Source organism: Euprymna scolopes, chromosome 11, assembly GCF_053919585.1.
Source record: "Euprymna scolopes isolate OS-2025 chromosome 11, ASM5391958v1, whole genome shotgun sequence".
In the NCBI taxonomy this organism is placed as follows: Eukaryota; Metazoa; Mollusca; class Cephalopoda; order Sepiida; family Sepiolidae; genus Euprymna; species Euprymna scolopes.
This window is the reverse complement of record NC_136492.1, coordinates 44,655,479-44,676,113: the sequence shown is the minus strand read 5'-3', so window position 1 is coordinate 44,676,113 and position 20,635 is coordinate 44,655,479. Positions and strand designations below refer to the sequence as shown.

Here is a 20,635-nt window from a genome sequence, read left to right as displayed (position 1 = left end):
AAGCTCACGGTATTAATACATCATTTGTAGACATTTATGCTGATGACTACCATTTATGGTAGCACATCTAAGACAGTAAACGACCAAGTTCTCTCCGATTCTCTCTCCTCTGATCTTGAGCACGTGGTACAATGGGGAAAGGAGTGGCTGGTTACTTTTAATGCATCTAAAACCAAGCTTCTCTCTTTACATCATCAACATTCTGATCCACATCTGGCATCAATTGAAATGGATGGCTCTCGTCTTGAGGAGGCCTCAAGTTTTGACAAGCTTCTGGGCTTGACCATTACTCCTGATCTTAAATGGAACACGTACATCAAATCTGTTGCCAAGGCCGCTGGAAAAAAGGTGGGATCTTTCTATCGATCCAGTAGATATCTCACTGTTGATGCAATTCTCTATCTATATAAGAGCCAAATATATCCAAGGATGGAATACTGTTGCCACATCTGGGCAGGAGCTGCTAGAAAGGACTTATCCTGCCTTGATAGAGTTCAAAATAGACTTTGTAGCCTCGTAGGAGATGTCCTTTTCTCTTCCCTGCAACCTCTATCTCACAGAAGAGATGTTGCGAGTTTGTCTCTGGTGTATCATTATTTTCATGGAAAGTGTTCAACTGAGCTTCAGTCTATCGTCCCCCCTCGCCAAACTTTTACAAAAAACACTCGTGATGTTGCCAAGCTAATCAAAAACCTTGATTCCAGTAAAGCAACTGGCCCTGACGGTATTCCAATTATAGTACTCAAAAAACTTTAACCAGAACTAGCGCCCATACTTACAAAACTGTTTAAACGTTGTCTTAAGAAGAATAGCTTCCCATCACCATGGAATACTGTTGCCACATCTGGGCAGGAGCTGCTAGAAAGGACTTATCCTGCCTTGATAGAGTTCAAAATAGACTTTGTAGCCTCGTAGGAGATGTCCTTTTCTCTTCCCTGCAACCTCTATCTCACAGAAGAGATGTTGCGAGTTTGTCTCTGGTGTATCATTATTTTCATGGAAAGTGTTCAACTGAGCTTCAGTCTATCGTCCCCCCTCACCAAACTTTTACAAAAAACACTCGTCTAGCTGAAAACACTATCAATAATTCCCCCCACTCTTTATCTGTGCCTAAACCTAAACATAGATTCTATGAACAAATCTTCTTTCTTAGAACTGCACGCCTGTGGAATTATCTTCCGTTTTCCTGCTTTCCGGCTGACTACAATATGGTTGTGTTCAAGTCTAACGTAAATAAGTTCTTGATGAGCTGTTCCGTATAAGTTAACAAATTTACCGAATTTTTATTACTAATGATTACTATATTGTTCAATTTCTACTGTACACTCTTTAACCCTTATCCTTGAGTGGCCTCTTGGCCTTGGTAATGTGGTGATGCCTGTGTAAAAAAAAAAAAATCTTGTGTATAATTTTTAGTAAAAATAGTTTTCAGATTGAAATATTTTTGTTGTAAGAGAAATAAATAGTTATATTCTAAGTAAATATAAACTAAGTTGATTTTAAAATAAATATTTTGTTTATTTTCTTCTGTCCACAATAAACTTGTTGCTTTTAATCATCATAATTAGAGTGCTAAAAAAACACAATTTCCAGTTCTTATATGTAATTAGTTCATCCAAAGATGTCTTCTTACCTTTGTCTGTGGATGAATCAAATTCACTCCATTTTTATTGATGGCGATCAGGAGAATTTCTGGATAATTGGTTTCAGTTGTTTGCTGAAAAAGAAGAAAAGAGTTAAACTTTCATGGTTCAACTGAATGATGATTGTCCTTTCTTTATACAAACATATCTTCACACCTGCACCTATTAAAAGCAATATGAAAAACTTGTATTCATAAAGAGTGTGGGCGTACGTTTTAGCATTCTTAAAATAAAATTAGTTAAAATATGACAAAATTATTGATATGTATAGATCAGCACTTCTCGAATTGATACAGAATCTGATTTCTATGCTGTATGTAAACTGCTATCAATTGTAAAATAACTGTTTAGGTCAGTTATTATCAATGAACTGATTTCAGTGTAAGTTTTGGCTCTAAACTTACTCCACCAGCAATCCAAACATTTTTTAAAAGAGAAATGTTGCACATCACATTAACATTAGAAACTGAGAGAACAAAAAAAAATGCATTATGTGACAAGGTTGCTATGTAACCATACAACAAACATCAACACTTCTCATGTGCGCAATCTCCCGGTATCAATAAATGACAACTTAAATTTGATTTTCACTTTCTGAGAGTGAAACTTGCAAAGTTAAAATTTTTTTACTTCCATTGGATTAAATGATGTCGGATACAAATGCTGACCACTTTTCCTTACGTTATTTTGGAAGAATTTCTGTGGTCCCATCATGTTCAAATTTGAAATAGTATTTTTATTACTACTTGTGCAAACTGAATACAATTAAACTTATATTTACTTTCACTTCAAAGAAAGCTGATCCAAATGTCGGCCACATAGCAATTTTCTTCAGGAACGCAACCTTAGCATCTTGTTCGGTCATCCCGGCATCTTTATTGAATTGAGCAATAATTTGCTGTAAAAGATAAATCGCACAATAACTCTTAACACCAACTTAGTATACAAAAGAAAAAAAAAATATGCAGACATGTTTCCTTTGCTATTTAAGCCTCCATTAAATAAAAAAAATATTTGATTAACTTTCTTCTTAAAAAAATAGCTGAAAACATGCAAAATGAAATGCTGCATCTATAAATACTGTTAATGTTTTTGATTCACTTTTTTATTAATACTAGATACTAAGAGATCAGTAAGACACACTTCTGATGATCGGTCATGTCATGAAACTGCAGTAAAAGGTTTAAGTGTACAATTTATTAGCATTTATCTTTTATGTGTAAAGTTTGACATGGTATGTTTTGTTAACTACAAATTTCATGAATATTTCAATCTTCCTCTTCCTGTTCTCAGAATGGCTTGATACATTTTTTAATTGGAATATGATTATGAAAATTTTAAAAGAGAATTAAAAAAAACTTTTTCTTAAAATAAAATTCAAGAAATCCATGGAACTTACCCTTTTCCAATCTTCGGAAGATTGTGTCTTTATAAGGTCAGAAGAAATATATTCTTTTAAGACTTTGCTGAAAAGAGAAAATGAAATTGCATTTATTTAAAGAAATCAAAATAAATAGGTATTCTTAATTTGGATTATTCAGACTATAATTCCTATCTTGATTGCTATATATTTATAACAGTTTGGTCGATGTGACATCTAACCTTGAAGTGCATCACATTTCAAATTTGGGAACTTGTATGGCTAATGCAATTAGAACAATCTACTATTGTAGGTTAAATAGGAGTAACATTGTATATTTCATCATATACACACACACACACACACACTTGAATTTTTGTTGCACTGACATTAATATTAAAAGCCTATTTTTTCTGTTTAAAAATTATTAAAAGAAATGTTCAAATATACAAAGTCATGGATATGCAAGCAACTAAATAATGGTTAAATACTTTACATATTTCTTTGGAAAATGCATTTTTATTAATGAATTATTAATTTTTATGGTTTCTGATTGGTTTCATTTATCTATTTTACGCTCAGTTCTATTTATGCATATTTTCTACATTGTGCATAATTGTGTAGCATTTAAGATGAAAAAAGTCGAGCACATATATATATATGACCTTGAAACTCTTCTTAATTTTTGATCTACAAACTTGAAATTTGATATATAGGGAAGCTGGACCTGTGGGACAAATTTAATTTAGTTTTAGCTAGTAAAAATAGCTGCGAAGGTGTCAAAATTGAAAAATAAAATTAACTTGGGGGAATAAGTTGACTAAACCTATTACTTCTATGCATGCACAAATATACATTTATATGTTAAAGGCGCTTAAATTTTAATGTTTTCTTATTTATCTGTCGATAGTTCAAACTGTAACAACTAAGGCTGGCGTGCTAAATGTTCTGGTTTCGATTCTAGCTGACACCACTCAATTTTGTTTCTTAAACTTTTGAAATCATTACTATATATTGGATAAAATATAATGATCAATAGAGGATTGGGCATATAATAATAAATACGAAATCTACATAAAATATCACATTTAAGCATATTTTACGACTGAGCAATGTTGGGCAGCCTGCTAGCATATATATAAAGTTGAAGACTATTGTTTTAATAAGCTTAATTCTATAAAATTGGAATTTACAAGAGAAAGGATTGCAATTTAAAAAAAAAAATTTTTTACTAATGATAAAAGTTAAATTAAAGAGGAAAATGTTCAACTCACGGAATGTTTGCAAGTTGTGTTTTATCGTCTCCATATTTCACACGGTAGATAAGGGCACCCAAAATGGCAGCATCTTCCTTATTGCATTTGTGATAACCGCGTAGATATTTTGGCAATTCCTACAGTTCAAAGAGAAACATAAACAAGTAGGAGTTATCTCCCATTGCAATCACTCACTTGAATAATGTACCTATTTACTATGCCTCTCCATGGGACAGAGTTAGACACCAGGGTCGTTTTTTAATGTGGAGAAAAGAGTCTATAAATGGGCCACTAGTAATCTTTTTTACTATAAAAATCTGAAACAATCTTTATAATGTAATATAATAATGTTATAATGTAATAATTGTCACTGCATGAAAATGTCATATTTCAAAAATCACGTAAATCGATCAAGTAGTTTTTTTTATTTAAGAAAATCAAATATTATGAGAAATTTTATTGAAGAAAAACTTCCCATCATCTTGTTTTTGAATGGTACACTGCTAGCGACACCTATTGGGAATATAAGATCGGCAAGGGATCAGACAATCGACTTTCCACACTATAGAAAAAAAACTTGGAAAATTAAGACATTTATAAGTTTTTGAGGATGTTGAAAACGAAAATAACGTTTAAAATTCCAGCAAACGAGTAGTTTCCAAGATATGAAGAATTTTACGTAAATTGAGCACCCACTAGTGTAAAACTTGAATTTAAGCCGCTGAAATACACATTTGCCGAATTTTTGTTGGAGGAGCGTCAATGTGTGGGTGCTCAATTTACGTAAAATTCTTCATATCTTGGAAACTACTCGTTTGCTGGAATTTTAAACATTATTTTCGTTTTCAACATCCTCAAAAACTTATAAATGTCTTAATTTTCCAAGTTTTCTTTCCATAGTGTGGAAAGTCGATTGTCTGCCCCCTTGTCGATCTTATATTCCCAATAGGTGTCGCTAGCAGTGTACTATTCAAAAACAAGATGGTGGGAAGTTTTTCTTCAATAAAATTTCTCATAATAATTCATTTTCTTAAATAAAAAAAAAACTACTTGATCGATTTACGTGATTTTTGGAAAATGATATTTTCATGCAGTGACAAGTACGTACATTATAAAGACTTTTTTCAGATTTTTACAGTAAAAAAGATTACTAGTGGCCCATTTATAGACTTGCACCACTTGAATAATGTAGTCAACAACTTTTCAGATAATAAGTATTAAGATTTCTCTTGCCCCTGATCTGCTGCTGACAGCATAACACAAAACAAAAAGAATTTATTTAGATAGCTGTGTCTAGATTAAAAAAGAAGAAATAGGTTTTTTGGATCTGTTGATCAAGAAGTTGTTCTTTGTGTAGTCCCAGGTTGGCAGCAGTTATTTTCTGTGAAAATCACTGATGCTAGAATGTCGAGAGAGTGAAAAAAATCTTGCTTCTCTGCTGGTCGGGTTCTCGCTGTTGAGGCGCACCTTTGCCCGGTCCTTTGGCCATGAGTCGTCGAAAACATAAACAAGCCAACATCGCTACTTCTAACCTTACACATGAACTCTTGTAGCAGTCAATACTCGCTACAAACAGGCAGAAACTAATTCTCATGATTCGAGATTTGAAATCCATTTTCTCCTGGCTTGTCCAATCACAAGCCAGCTCTCAATCACCTGACAGAGTATATAAAAGGCAAAATCTGAAACTCTCAACCCTTTTTGATCCTAACGTAATAGATGCACTGAGACTAAAGCTGCTTTCAGGTCTGCCAACAACCACTGTAAAAGAGTAATAAAAAATGCAAGAGAGCTATATGCCCAGTCTGTTAAATCCAAGGTAGCTGATCAGCGGCTTGGATCCCACCAGTTTTGGCAAATAACAAATAGGATCCTGAACAGAAGTGTGCGTTCTATCCCAACCATTATCAATGGACCAGAGGTCATCTCGTCAGCGTCAGACAAGGCCAAACTATTTGCAAAGAACTTTGCAGCTAATTCTACCCTATGCGACGAAGGCCATCAACTCCCCATATTTCCTCCTATAACACAGAACAAGCTAGGTAACATACAAATATCCGTGCATGAGGTCGCCAAGCTAATAAAGAACCTAGATTCCAGTAAAGCAACTGGCCCTGATGGCATCCCAATTATAGTGTTAAAAAAGCTTCAACCAGAACTTGCTCCCATACTTACGAAACTATTTAAGCGCTGCCTTAAGGAGAAGTGCTTTCCGACTCCCTGGATGACCTCATCAATTTGCCCTGTATTTAAGAATTCAGGTGATAAGTCATCTCCCTCTCAGTACAGACCAATAAGTCTCCTGTGTGTTATGAGTAAGTTGCTGGAATCCATATTAAATAGAGAAATAGTCAACCACCTCAGCAGGAATAACCTTCTTAGTGACACACAATATGGTTTCCGCTCTGCAAGATCTATCGCAGATGTGCTGACGGTTATATCCCACAGGATTAGTGAATCTCTTGACAAAGGCTTCCTTTCTAGGGCAATTGCTCTTGACATATCAAAGGCCTTCGACAAGGTATGGCATAAGGGTCTACTTCACAAGTTTTCCAGCTACGGTATTACTGGAAATGTTTTCTCAATCATTAAATCATTTCTCTCCAATAGGCTCATAAGAGTAGTGGTAGATGGACAAAAATCGGAGGCCTGCAATATAAATGCTGGAGTCCCTCAGGGGTCAATCCTGGGCCCAACTCTCTTCCTGATCTACATCAATGACCTCCCTAAACACATATTTATTTAATTTGTTGACATCTATAACGATGACACGACCATCTACGGCAACACATCAAAGGCTGTAAATGACAAAGTTCTCTCTGATTCTCTCTCCTCTGATTTCGAGCGCGTGGTTCAATGGGGGAAGATGTGACTGGTTACCTTTAATGCATCCAAAACCAAACTCCTATCCTTACATCATCAATGCTCTGATCCCCAGCTGGCATCAATTGTGATGGATGGCTCTTGTCTGGGTGAGGCCCCGTGTTTTGACAAGCTTCTGGGTTTGACCTTTACTCCTGATCTGAAATGGAACACGTACATCAAGTCTGTTGCCAAGGTCGCTGGAAAGATGGTGGGATCCTTCTACCGCTCCAGAAGATATCTCACTACTGATGCAATTCTCTATCTATATAAAAGCCAAGTACGTCCAAGGATGGAATACTGTTGCCATATCTGGGCAGGAGCTGCTAAAAACAGCCTATCCTGCCTTGACAGAGTACAAAATAGGCTTCGTGGCTTAGTGGGGGATGCCCTTTTCTCTACCCTGCAACCTCTTTCCCACAGAAGAGACGTTGCGAGCCTGTCCTTGTTTTATCGTTATTTCCATGGCAGATGCTCGTCTGAACTCCCCCCCTCGCCAATCTTTCACGAAAAACACCCGTCTAGCTGAATCCACTGTGAAAAATTTCCCCCACTCTATATCTGTGCCTAAATCAAAACGCAGATTCCATGAACAAAGCTTCTTTCTTAGAACTGCACGCCTGTGGAACTCTGTTCCGTTTGCCTGCTTCCCTCCGGACTACAACTTGGTTGTCTTCAAGTCCAATGTAAACAAATTCCTAATGAACCGCCCCCTTAAGTAAACATTTCAGCAAATCTCCTCACTAATGTAATGTACTTGCAATAACCCTTATCCCTGAGTGGCTTCCGGGCCTTGATAAGTGGTGATCACTGTGTAAAAAAAAAAAAAAAAAACCCTGCCGGGCAGCAGACATTAGCCTGGGGTAAAAACCTCAGGCTGAAAGTGAGTACTACAAGCTATGGCTCTCTTCTAACTCGCATCTATTTCCATATGCGGTATCGAAATGAACATTCTTTATCATGCTAAACCACATACACTAACACCCACACACGTACTCCTTCTTACGAGACACTAACCTGTTGCCTTGTGTCTACTATCAGACGCATCCTCTTACATACGTAAACTCACTAAAGTCTTTGTCCTTTCTTTCTCTTTTAACCGGCTTCCTTTGTAAACCAGTCGGCATGATATTAATTCTATTTTCACATAAGAACACTTCAACCTACTAACCCGTTTCTCTCTTGCACACTCTACTAACGAAGATAACAAATAAAGTTATTTATTAATATAGAATGAAACTCCATTTCGCTGTCCCTTATACTATACTCTCCTTCTTGCACCGGACTCTCTAATCTTTTGTTCCTATCCATACATGGGCGCATGCTTCTACTACTAACTTCAACACGTATCCATGAACTCTTTTTCAACAGGTTTGTCTAATCTTTCATCAATATCTCTACACATGAACTCTTTCAATAACTAACCTAAATTCTTACATGTCACATTAACAAAGATATCAATAAAGTTATTAAATGTTACAATGAAACTCTTGTCTTTCCTACACTTATCTAATCAGACTGGAGAGCTGTGATACAGCCAAACACCATGAATGATTATTACATATAATCAAGCAGAATGTATGTAATATACTGCAAATGTATAGAAATCTAATGCAAAAAAAAAAAAAAAAAGAAAGAAAGTAGTTTGGTTTACCTGGAAATAATGAAAAATGGTATCAGCATTTATGTCTGTTCCGGGGACGGTATTGGTCCATAGTTTCTTCATGAAGAACACCTGATATGTAAATGGAGACATGGAGCCTACAAAATAATATAAAAAAATAGTAAAGAATTTTGTATTAATATTATCATATTTTATTTTAACCAAAAAATATTCAACCTTAAAATTAAGAAATCCTAATGATATCTTAATGTATGGTCATTTATTTACATTGAAATGGATTTTAGCATTAATCACAGCTAAATGATCTATGTCATTTCCTTTATTAAAAATATTCAAACAAAATTTAATATGGCGCCTTGTATTTGCCTGTCTTTTAAATAAAATTCTGTACATGGAAATAACTACTTACTTCTGGTTTTGAAATAGATAGCATATTGCACCAGAGTGAATAACTCAAAGAGTTATCTGGAGAGAAACACATTATCTTTATCTGTGCATTTTTCTGGAGAAGACCAACAGCATGTTTATTTTTAGTTTAATTTGTATTCTAAATACAATGAACAGATAATATTCATTAAATGTTGCTTTTATTCAATAAAACATTTCCTAAATCATGATTGTAATAAAAAATATTTCGCTTGATATTAAAATGCCAAAAGCTATTTCACAGTCAATAATTTCTGACCAATCATTAAGATATTCACAGTTTCTCTCTCTCTTTACTTAAGTGGTTGTTTTCACCTTCTCTTGCAGGTCTTGCTTTTCTTATCCAGTCAGTCAAATACCTGACAAAATCAAAGAAGAAGTCTCCTTCTGGTACGCTGATAACTGAAAGAAAGGACAGAAAAAAATAAGTGAAAGGCAATAAAAGCATGTGGGAGATTAAAGCAAATATTTTAGTGTTGTCATTAGTTGTCTCCCTTGCATATCAGACGTTTAGAAACTACTGAAGCTGCACATTTTAGATATCAGAAATAAAAAGAGCGCCCAGTAGAAACAAAGCAAGTTTTACTCTGGCGCTTATTAAAACTGCATGTCTGTCTTCATTTCTTTTATCTTTGTTTCAGCTTTGTAGCCGACCTTATGACATCACAAATATATAAAGATTCACATAGGAATTTACATTCATTAAAATGCCAAGATTAAAGCATGATATTTATATTAAAATGGTTTAAATTTGTTTAAATTTAAAAAAATATTCTCAGTTTGATTTTTATTAATCCCTTAATTAATTATTAATAGCACCGATAAATACACAAGCAGTTAATTTTAGTTATTTAAAATTTAAATGTCCATATATATAATTTTAAATTAATTGGGGGAAAAAAAGAAAAAAACACAAAAACTTTAGATAATTATTTTCATAAAATGTTGACATTAATATAAATCAGTGTAACCGTTAAACTTTTACATAAAAAATAAATCTTTAATTTAATTTTTAATTTAAATTGGGGGGAAATAGACAAATTATTTTAATTTTTAAAGAATTAAACATTCAAACTGAGAGAATTACACAAACTTGCAAATTAAAATTTCTCAAATATTTATTTTAAAATAACATAAAAAGGTACAACATTCATGGATTATGCTTTAGTAGAGAAATAAATCACATCTTAAATAATTGATGGATTTATGAAATAGTAAAAACATCTTTTAAAATGAAATTTTTTAGCTAGCATAGTTAACAGAAAAAAGGGTGAAAGAAACAAATAGTCAACAATGAGTTTGAATCAAATGTTCGTTGCGCAACAGAAAGTAAAGGAAGATCTCTTCTGCTTATATAACATTGCATTGTTAAACTCGTTTTACAATACTTATAAGTTTAATATCCCTAGAATTACATTGGTACAACAATGAGTGAATAAAATAGGTTATAAAAAGGGACGTGATCTTTGCAGAATTAAATTTATTTCTACAGAGTTATCTCCCCTTCAACCAATTATATCCTATCTGAGAGAGAATGACAGGGGGGGGGGGTTATTTTTGTAGAATGGGGATATTTTTATAGACGTTTGAGCTTACCCTTATCAGCAATTTTGACAAATAAGCTGAAACCTTCAGAAGATTTAAGGCGTAATTTTTGGGCAATGTTCTGGCAGAAATCTTTTGCTCTTGTACTCGAATCAACTTCAAAAGCCTGAAAGAAGTGTAAATATGGAGGCACATTCAGTTATATAAAAAAAAAAAATGAAAAATTTAAAGTGTACATTAAAAAAAACAAAAACAAAAAAAAAGCAATGATACTTTTCCAGAATTAAAAAACAAAAAATATGGAAAAGACTGTACGTTTCTGCCCTCAGAAAGAAAATATTGCATTCCAAAAATCATATAAATGGGAATTCATAGACATTATAAGAAAAATTTCCAAATTTGAATTATATTGGATTATCTCCCTTTTATAAGGCTGTTTTCAAAATGGCATCATGAGACAGTCGCTGCTCGGTTATCCATAAAATTTGATTTTCTTAATAAAACTACTTGATTAATTTACATGATTTTTGGAATATCATTTGGAATTTCTTCCTGTCACGGGTATGAGCACCAAAGATGTTTATTTTTATTTTTATTTCAGTACCGGATAGACTCTAGACCAGCAGCTACTCATTTTTGAAGTAAACAAAAAATAAAAAAAATAAAAAAAACTTATACAAATTTCTAAAATGAAACAAGACCAATTATTTGAATTTTCAAGTTTTTATTTTGTGATAAAATTAAGATGTTTTTTGTTTTTTTTTCAATAATTTGAATAATTATCCAATATTCTTGATTTGTTTATTCTGCGATTAATTTGTAACAGTTAATTTATAAATATAAAAATTTATTTTTCTATATTAATCAACTAAACTTTTTTTTTTTGCCAAAACTTGCATGTACTATTAAACTGAAATATTCAGCTTCCTCTAAGATAGACTGTTTTTTTCGTTCGAGTTTTATAGCATGTGTAAGTACTTGAAGGTCAGTATATACGTTGCAGCATTTCTCCTTCATATCTGATATAAGTGAGTACTTCTTAACAGCTAATCCTAGTCTCTGACCTTAATAGACATAAGAGACATTCATGAATGCCTAATGGAGAGAACTTGAGTGTCTATGGTCTTTCTGTACAGGGATTTGTCAGTACAAGCTGACATGAAATTAATTTTTACTATAAATATTCAGAATAATAATGTTTGAAGCACAAATAAGATCTCCTCACTATAGCTACACTGGCTTTTACGATGAATGGTACACCTTCTCCAAGTGACGTTACCTCAAGAGCAGCACTAAGATGGATAATCCACCAGACAAGAAATCTCATCCTTGAATCCAGTAAGACCATAAAACCACAAGAAAAGTATACTCTAACATATTTACATGGTCAATTGTGGAGAGAAAAATTATGTTTTCAACTTCTTTACTGACTGACTGTTTAAGAGGTAAAGGAGAACTTTAAATTGGATATTCAAATATCTATGTGTCTTGTATAGGGATTAAGTGTTAGCACCAGAAAGGGGGCCCCTTGATTTCTGAGAACTTTGAAGTAAAATGAAACAAAAAAAAAAGAAAAAGAAAGAAAATTACTGTACAGCATGCAAAGCACATACATGCACACACACACATTCTCACAAACACATACATGCTATTTAGGCACACATAAAAATGAATAACATACACTGTCACTAACAAACCGACACACACACACACCCATCTTCATGCCTTTTTCCATTTAACCACAGCAGTAAACAGAATTGAACATTTCTGTTAAATTCTTTCTTCACACAGAAGGTGACAGCTGAAACAAATTTGTTTAATCACTTTTTCTTTATCCACCAAATCTATTCTTTCTATCAGGAACATTCCTTGAACACGCAGTTTTGTACAAATCATTTATTTTCTTTGTTTTGAGTTTTGAATCAAATCAATTTTGTAATTCTTTGTTTTTTTTTTTTGTATTCACCATAAGTAATATTAAAATAAAAGCAAAAAAAATGTTTGTTGTTTTTTTATATTCTTACCTGATCAGTATCATCCGGGAAATAAACTTTATGTAAAATCTGTGTAGTTTTATGTCGTATTGCTTCAACTTCAACATGATGAGGAGGATATTTACGCGTTCCATTTCTGGAAAAGAAAAGGTTTATAAAGATAATCAGTTTCTGCTTACAAAAGCAAAAATATGGATGAAACATTGAGATATCAAATCAACTAATTTAGCAAATTTGAAAAATAAAAATAAAATGTAAAGTCATACATATTTACTTTACATAATTTTTTTCTTTTTCACAAAGGAGTCACCACTTATCAAGGCCCAAAGGCCACTTGAGGATAAGGGTTAAAAAGTGTATAATAGTCAATGGGACAACATCATAGTAATCGTTAGTAGTGTAAATTTAGTAAATTAGATTATTTAAGGGGAACGGCTCATCAAAAACTTGTTTACGCTGGATGAAGATGATCATATTGTAGTCAGCTGGAAAGCAGGCAAATGGAAGAGAGTTCCACAGGTGTGTAGTTCTAAAAAAGAATGGCTATTTTTTCTTTTATTTATATCACTTTGACATTGGTGATCTGTTTGTGCTTCCAGTGGTCCTATCGTTTTCGTTTCTTGCATTTATGATTTGCCTTCTTTTCTGAAGATCGAAAAGGTCTCTGGTTTGTTTCCGAATTTGTGAGCCGGACTTTTGAATTGATCTGATCAGAAGGCCCTAATTCAACACCATTTTAATCAAACAGTGATAAAACATATTCAATGAATTTATTTCGAAATAAAATGATACTGCATCTTATTTATTCTACTGCTAATATAAAAAAAATATTCAAAATCTAGCGAGAATAAAAATATGAAGTAAAAAGATGAATTACATTACCTGAGAGTTTTCTGAAGCCGTTGTAGGCAGTCACGTTCCTTAGATGCTTGAGGGCTAAGCCCGGACCTTAAGAACTGGGTGAGTTCTTTCAGCAGTACATTACTTGGTGCAAAACAGCCTGTTGCTAGCCACATCAACTCCCAACCTCTTTCTTCACTCAACCTGATCAGAAGAAAAATACAAAGCCATAAGCAACTTTTGACAAATGGTAAAGAATACGAAAGCAATAGCTTCAATTGGTAAAGAATGCACCATTGTCAGAGCTTGTGTTCAGTTAAAAAGCTGCAAATTGGGAAAATTGATTTTCAAGTGGATGCTTTACACTTGACAGTTGATATTGCATCATTTCAAATTGTAGTTCTTGCTAGTTGTCCGTGATTGCATTGTTCTAGATGAAAAGCACACAGCGAGTATATCTTTCTACCAATGCCATTATCACTAAAAACCTGGTTATTGACCATTCACTAATCTTTATCTTTATTCTACCCAATATCTGGTCAACACAGATCACAATAAATAGCTCAAGATGGTTTATCCTCAGTGAGCTCTATCCAATTCCATCTTAGATTTCATTAGAGTGAATCATGCCATCTTGTTGCCAGGTGGTCAATGTTAATCATCGGTTAGTCATCTGTCCTTCAGCCTACCAGACAAATTATTCATATCTGTCACTCTGGTCACTGTCTCCAGCTGCTAGTTATTGAAACTAGTTGGCCAACTGGACATCAACCATGTAGTGCTGGGTGCTAACTGACCACAGTAATCAACCAGGTCTCTGATTTATAGAGCCACATTCATTAATATTATTTATCATCAAGCTAACAGTACATATGACTTGAGTGGAGATAAGACTTTGATGATGAACCCATGGATAGGTTTTTCAAATAGTGATTATTATAAGTTCATACATATAATGTTGTAAATTTGTAATTATTATTAACTAGCACCGAAATCTGGCACTGTTTGGGAATAATAATTTAAAGCTTAAAATTTTGGGGACATTTCTTTCTTTTCTTAGGATTCTTTTATTAAATGCTTAACTTCAAGTTATTGTTAATAGATAAACATTCTTATACACACACACACACACACACACACACACACACACATATATATATGTAATATATAATTACAGAATATATATAATGATAAACAACTAATTATAATTGAGATACCTAAGGAGACAGGACTCAATTTCTACAGTTACCTCCCTTGTATAAATTGCGAACCGATTTTATTCATGCTTGCACACAATTTTAAGATCATAAATTTGATTAGTCTAAAAAGAGGGGAAAATGTATGAAAAAAATCAGCATAAATTAGTTAAATATATATATATATATATATATATATATATAACATTAATATTTTATAAATATTCACAATTATGTAATATTTGGACTTTGACTTTCTGAGATCCTTAAAAACAGCAATTTCACAATTAATGAAATATTGTAAAATTCTGGTATAATAATCAGTGAGGAAAGCTAGAAGTAAAATTTAATTAAAATCCAAAACAAATTAATTGTAACGAAGTTTTCATTCTTACAACCCCTGTACATTTCTGCATATTGCCTTCCGATAAACTTATATATATATATATATATATATATGAACATTTTATGGAAATCGCCCTAGACAAGGCATGAAAACACTTATGTAAAATTAAAAAAAAAATACTACTTCAAGATCAAAAACTAACCAACAATAAGTGTTAGATGGAATAGATTCTGACCCAGATAACAGCAATTCTTTTCTCTTCGTCAGAATCACCACACCTGGAATGTGATGACTAAAGGACAAAATAAGGGAAGTGAGAATTATGCAGATGCTGGAAGTAAATTTTCTACTCACCTTAAGTGTTGTTAAATGCTGTCTTGGCCAAATTAAAATGCTAAGTGCAACAAACACAAACTAACGTTATAAAATTGAGGTTGATTCTGATCCGAATCACTGTCTTTAGCATTGCATTGTATTTTCAATCGATGAAATTTGTTATTACTGAAACATGGATTCTTTGATTTGTGCTCTTTTATGACCTGAATCAATTTGACATGGCCTATTACATTATGAGATAGTGGGATGAGAGGGCATTTTGAAGCAAAAGAAAAAAGATAAAACAAAACCTTGCAACAAATTAAAAAAAAAATATTTAAGAAACATTTTATAAACTAACTTTCAATAGCATTACAAAAATTTAATGAATTTCAAATGTAAAATTAATACAAGATGAAATACTTACGTGTTTTTATTATCTGTTAACTGTTTAATAATTTGACAATAAACTTCATCACGAAGAATTTCCTGAAATTAGAAACAATAATGATAGGGATGCGAGTAAACAATGGCAAAAAACAAAAGCTACAAGTAAAATGAATTTCCCAACTTGGAGTCCCCCCCCTCCCCACATCTTGAGACAGACAGACAGAGAGAGTTGCACAAAAAAAAACTTCCTTCGAAGCAACTCAAATAAGTTTCAACAAAATCAAAATTTAAAGATACTGAGAGCCCCCCGCTCAGGGTATAGATCACCTGATCCTACACTGTTCAGTCACCTGATTGGAAGGAGACTATACGACAGCCCATCTATTTGAAGACAATTTCTTAGACTGGTTAAAAAATAGCAGTATAGAGACCTAACCCATACGATATTACTACTATCTAACTCCCTTACCTCTTTGCGAATCATTTGAAGACATGGCAAAATTTAACATTTTCAATTTTCAGAAGTAATTATCATAAGAAGATGAAAAAAAAAAAAAAGATGGAGAGAGAGAAAGAGAAAAAGGAGGGTGCATATTTAGAATAACACTTATTTGAAAAAAAAAAAATACAAAAAAATCTGTATGATGTATGTACTTGACATGCAACGAAGATGTCATATTCTAAAAATCACATAAATTGATCAAGTACCTCTTTTTTTCAATTAAGAAAATCAAATTTTATGATTGTTTGCGATTAATAATAAAATAAAAAAAATAACAGTTTATAAATCACAGTAGTCGAATTGAGTTGCTGGCCTTTGAAAGTACATATAATATAAGGTTCAAGTAAATAGAGATGCTTAGACCTGTCGTTTGGTCTATGAAGATTATCCAAAAATAACTTTTAGAAAATTCAAGCAAAAAGTGCATTCAATAAGTTTCCAGACTTTTTTGTACAGACATTTGAAAATCAGTATGTTATTGCTATACATCTTATAAGATGGCTGACCAATTTTTATGCAGGAATTGGAATACAGCCGACTAAAGCCTTATTGTCACAGCTGGTAAATTTCAAAAATGTAATCTGGATGGAGGACACTTTAAAAGAACGATATGCAATAAAATTCTGTTTTAAACTTAAAAAAATACCACAGAAACATATAGAATGCTCCAGACTGCTTTTGGAACATCCTGCATGAATTGACCATCAGTTTTTGAGTGGTATAAAAAATCCAAGGAAGGTAGAGAGTCTGTGAGGAAAGATGACAGGTGAGGGAGGAGTAAGAAAATCAGAATACCAGAGTTGATTGGCCAAATAAAGAATTTCATGGATAAGGACTGTGGTGTGTCTATGAAGACAATAAGTGCACAGTTTGATGTTATTGTGGGAAGTGTATGCACAATAATTCACGAGGAAGTGAAGATGCAGAAAATTTACATGAAGTTTGTCTCAAGGGTGTAGTTCATAACTCCATCCTTATCACAGAGTATTTGACCAAAATGGGCATCAAGACAGTTCTTCACCTTCCCTATAGTCCACACCTTGCTCTCTGTGACTTTTAGTTATTCCGTAAGCTTTAGGAAAACCTTAGAGGCTGTCGTTATGAGACAATTGAGGAGATGAAAGAGGCTGTTGTGAGGGTCATTGATATGCTCACACAAGAGAACTTCCATGGGACCTTCCAGAAGTTGTTGGAATGGTACAAGTGCACTGCAGCCGGAGGAGATTACTTTGAACTGGGACTAGAGTTTCATGTGTGTACTATCAATAAAAGTGCCCACATGAGAATAGTCTGGACACTTATTTAAGGCACCCCAAATATTTAAGTGTACATAGTTGTCATCATCTTTGTCTTCATGAATAGATCTGACTACACAATTAAAGAACCAAGAGAACAGCTTCATCCCTGACCCTATCAAGCTGGACAACAACAACAATAGAATATATAATACTGTAGAAAGAAAAAAAATGTATTTTAAAGACAATTTGAGAAACCTTGTTCTTGATTTTAAGTAAAAAATAAAATGCTGAACAAATTACTTACAGTCTTTAATGCAGGCTTGAAAATTTCATCTGTTAATTCATTTAGGGCTCTTCCTCTTCGGCAAGGGTGGTCACCCATGTATTTAAGGATGGGTGAAATGAATTAAGGAAAAATAAATACTTATATAAATTTGGAGATGAGCAAAACACCTTCGAAAATACAGTTATTTACTTAGTAGCAACGGAATCTATTTTGAAAATCATTATCTGTTTATGTGTGTTTACATATTAGTCTAAGGGATTTTATGCATTGGCTTCCATTATCTCTGACCAGGTCTTCAATCATCTTTCTCGCAAATCCATCTTCATCATTTCTTACCAGATTTTCCTTTGCTTTTCCCTTCCAACTGAACCTGCAACCTCAGCTGTTGTATATCTTCTTTCAATGTGACCATATTAATTGTCTCCCATTTTGCACACATCACACTATATACATATCTCTATACAACCTAAATTTAATCTTCCTCTGAGGTCATCTTTAAGACTCACATTACACATCCATCATATTATTCACATATCATTTCTCTCCAGGCAACACATATCCTCAACCCTCATTTGCCAAGTTTCACACTTTGCACCTATGTCTGATAGACTCTTCTCTTTGTCAACAACTGCAACACTGGTTGGTAATGGCAGAAATTCTCTGAACTTATTCCATCCAGTCCTAACTTTTGTTATCACACCAGCACAAGCTCTGCCCTGTGCTGCAAGACTTTTTGACAACAAGAGGAGGAGGAGGAAAAAAAAGAGAAAAATGCCCTTAATGGTGTTAGGTTAAATTTTTGAGCTATAAGAATGGTCTCAAGAAAAGGGATGTCAAATATATAAATTTGTGAAAATGGAATCTAGCCAAATCTATTACACATTAATATTACCTATATATATATATATATATATATATATATATATATATATATATATATATATATATATTATTCAAATGATGATATATAATAATTTCCACAAATAAAATCATGAAAGCCATCAAACTTCTGGTTCATGGCTTTCATAATTTGTGAGTTGTGACATTGATTGTAGAAATAATTATATATATACTAGCAGGGTGACCCGACGTTGCCAGGTTGAATGATGATCAACAAATGTTTCGCCCTCCCATATTTTTATCATCATCGAAATCAGTAAAAACACCCATTTTTTCAATCAAATCGATTGATTGCTTGCTCTAGTTGGAAACCCATCGTGATGTACCAAGAGGAAGCTTCACATGCCTTCCTGCAGTAAATTAGTTCACATTGAACTGTAGAGCATCTACTGTTGATTTTATAAAATTATTTCATTATATAATGGCTTGAATTAAGTTTTAAATGAAGTCAAGTATCATGGTTCAATTATGCTCTAATTAGAAACAATCATTTCGAATGCACCTCTGTCATATCAAAGAACCTACTGTTGAGTTTATATGTCTGGCCTTTCTGCTTGTGTGATGATAATGGCTTGAATTTAAATATAAAATGAAAACGTCAAGCATCATGGTTCAGTTTGTTCTTTAAATAGAAACATTCATTTCAAACTCTTGTCATATCAAAGAACCTACTGTTGATTTTTTATACCGGGCCTTCTCAAATGCACTCATGATGTTAACTTAGGTCAAAATTGCCTGTTCTTCCTTTCATCAGTTTTTTTCGATTATCAATACTTATCGAAGACATCCTGATACAAAACCTACTTAAGAATACTGCCAGATACATAAAGTATATTTGTGTGAAATTTCATAAAAATCAGCCCACCGTTTCAAAGTCCATAGGGAATGAACTCACAATCTTTCTTTTATATAATAGTGTGTGTGTGTGTGTGTGTGCGTGCATATATATATATATATATATATATATATATATATATTTATTAAATAATAGTTTAATTTGTCTCTTTTACAATATATCAACCCTTCTGGAGTTATTTAATGCTAAGACAATATTTATTAGGAAACATTCATTGCAAAAAAACTTATTTTTCCTATAGTTGGTAAAGAAACTGAGTTTATGCCTTCCCTAGCAAATAGACCCAATAGTATTTGAACTCAATTTACTAATTACAGAGCCACATGGGAATCTATTCAGCACCTCTAATGCCTTTTCTAAACTAATGGACTTAAAAACATACACACACACATAGAAGTGTTGCAAGAAAGGATATATAAGAAACACATGCAAGCTTCTTGGTTCATGTCCTCTCTGCCGTTAAGCTTCTTAAGAAGCGGTTGCTTGATGGGTTCCTTCGAATAACGCCACAGATCATCCTGACGTCGCCTTTTTGCCGTGGAAAGAGTTTTCGTCATTGTCCTCTTTGGCGGAGGTCTGAAAACAAACAAAACAGTCAATAAATCAACTAATACAGTGCTACATTAGCACACAGACACTCTAAACCAGACTTTCCCAAACTTCAGGACACCATGGAGCCCCTGAGCAGGGTAAAGGCTTTTCACAGAGCATTAGCAAGATAATTTCTAAAATAAATATGAAAAACATTAATTTCAAATTTTAACACAAACTAATGATAATGTTTATAACCATTTCTTGTTTTTAATTAATCAAAAATTGTTGCATTTTTTGTTGCTTCATTTTTTTTTCAATTTCTTTCTCATAGGCCATCCTGAGACTCTTTACACTAATAGTTATGTGTCATATGTACTTCCAGTAAAAAAAGATAAAAAATTAAATGCCTGCACACATTTAATTTTTCCATATAAAACATCTGGTTTTCTTTAAGAAAGGGCTTCCAAAACCCCTTAGCTTACCTCATGAAATGTTTCATGGAGTCCACTTTGGGAAACCCTG

The 20,635-nt window shown here is 33.2% G+C and overlaps 1 protein-coding gene across 1 annotated transcript in view; it reads right to left on the bottom strand.

Annotated features, from left to right (window-relative positions):
• LOC145287848 (myosin-VIIa-like) overlaps positions 1 to 20,635 on the bottom strand; it is a 534,923-nt gene that overhangs the window by 14,258 nt on the left and 500,030 nt on the right. Inside the window, exons 37-48 of the mRNA XM_080135723.1 lie at positions 19,995 to 20,155; positions 17,842 to 17,933; positions 15,835 to 15,896; positions 13,593 to 13,754; positions 12,741 to 12,846; positions 10,768 to 10,882; positions 9,487 to 9,573; positions 8,776 to 8,882; positions 4,278 to 4,396; positions 3,043 to 3,109; positions 2,425 to 2,541; positions 1,634 to 1,717 (exon numbers count right to left, since the gene is read on the bottom strand). Coding sequence (XP_079991849.1) covers positions 1,634 to 1,717; positions 2,425 to 2,541; positions 3,043 to 3,109; positions 4,278 to 4,396; positions 8,776 to 8,882; positions 9,487 to 9,573; positions 10,768 to 10,882; positions 12,741 to 12,846; positions 13,593 to 13,754; positions 15,835 to 15,896; positions 17,842 to 17,933; positions 19,995 to 20,155 — 1,279 coding nt within the window. The remainder of the gene's footprint in view (positions 1 to 1,633; positions 1,718 to 2,424; positions 2,542 to 3,042; positions 3,110 to 4,277; positions 4,397 to 8,775; positions 8,883 to 9,486; positions 9,574 to 10,767; positions 10,883 to 12,740; positions 12,847 to 13,592; positions 13,755 to 15,834; positions 15,897 to 17,841; positions 17,934 to 19,994; positions 20,156 to 20,635) is intronic.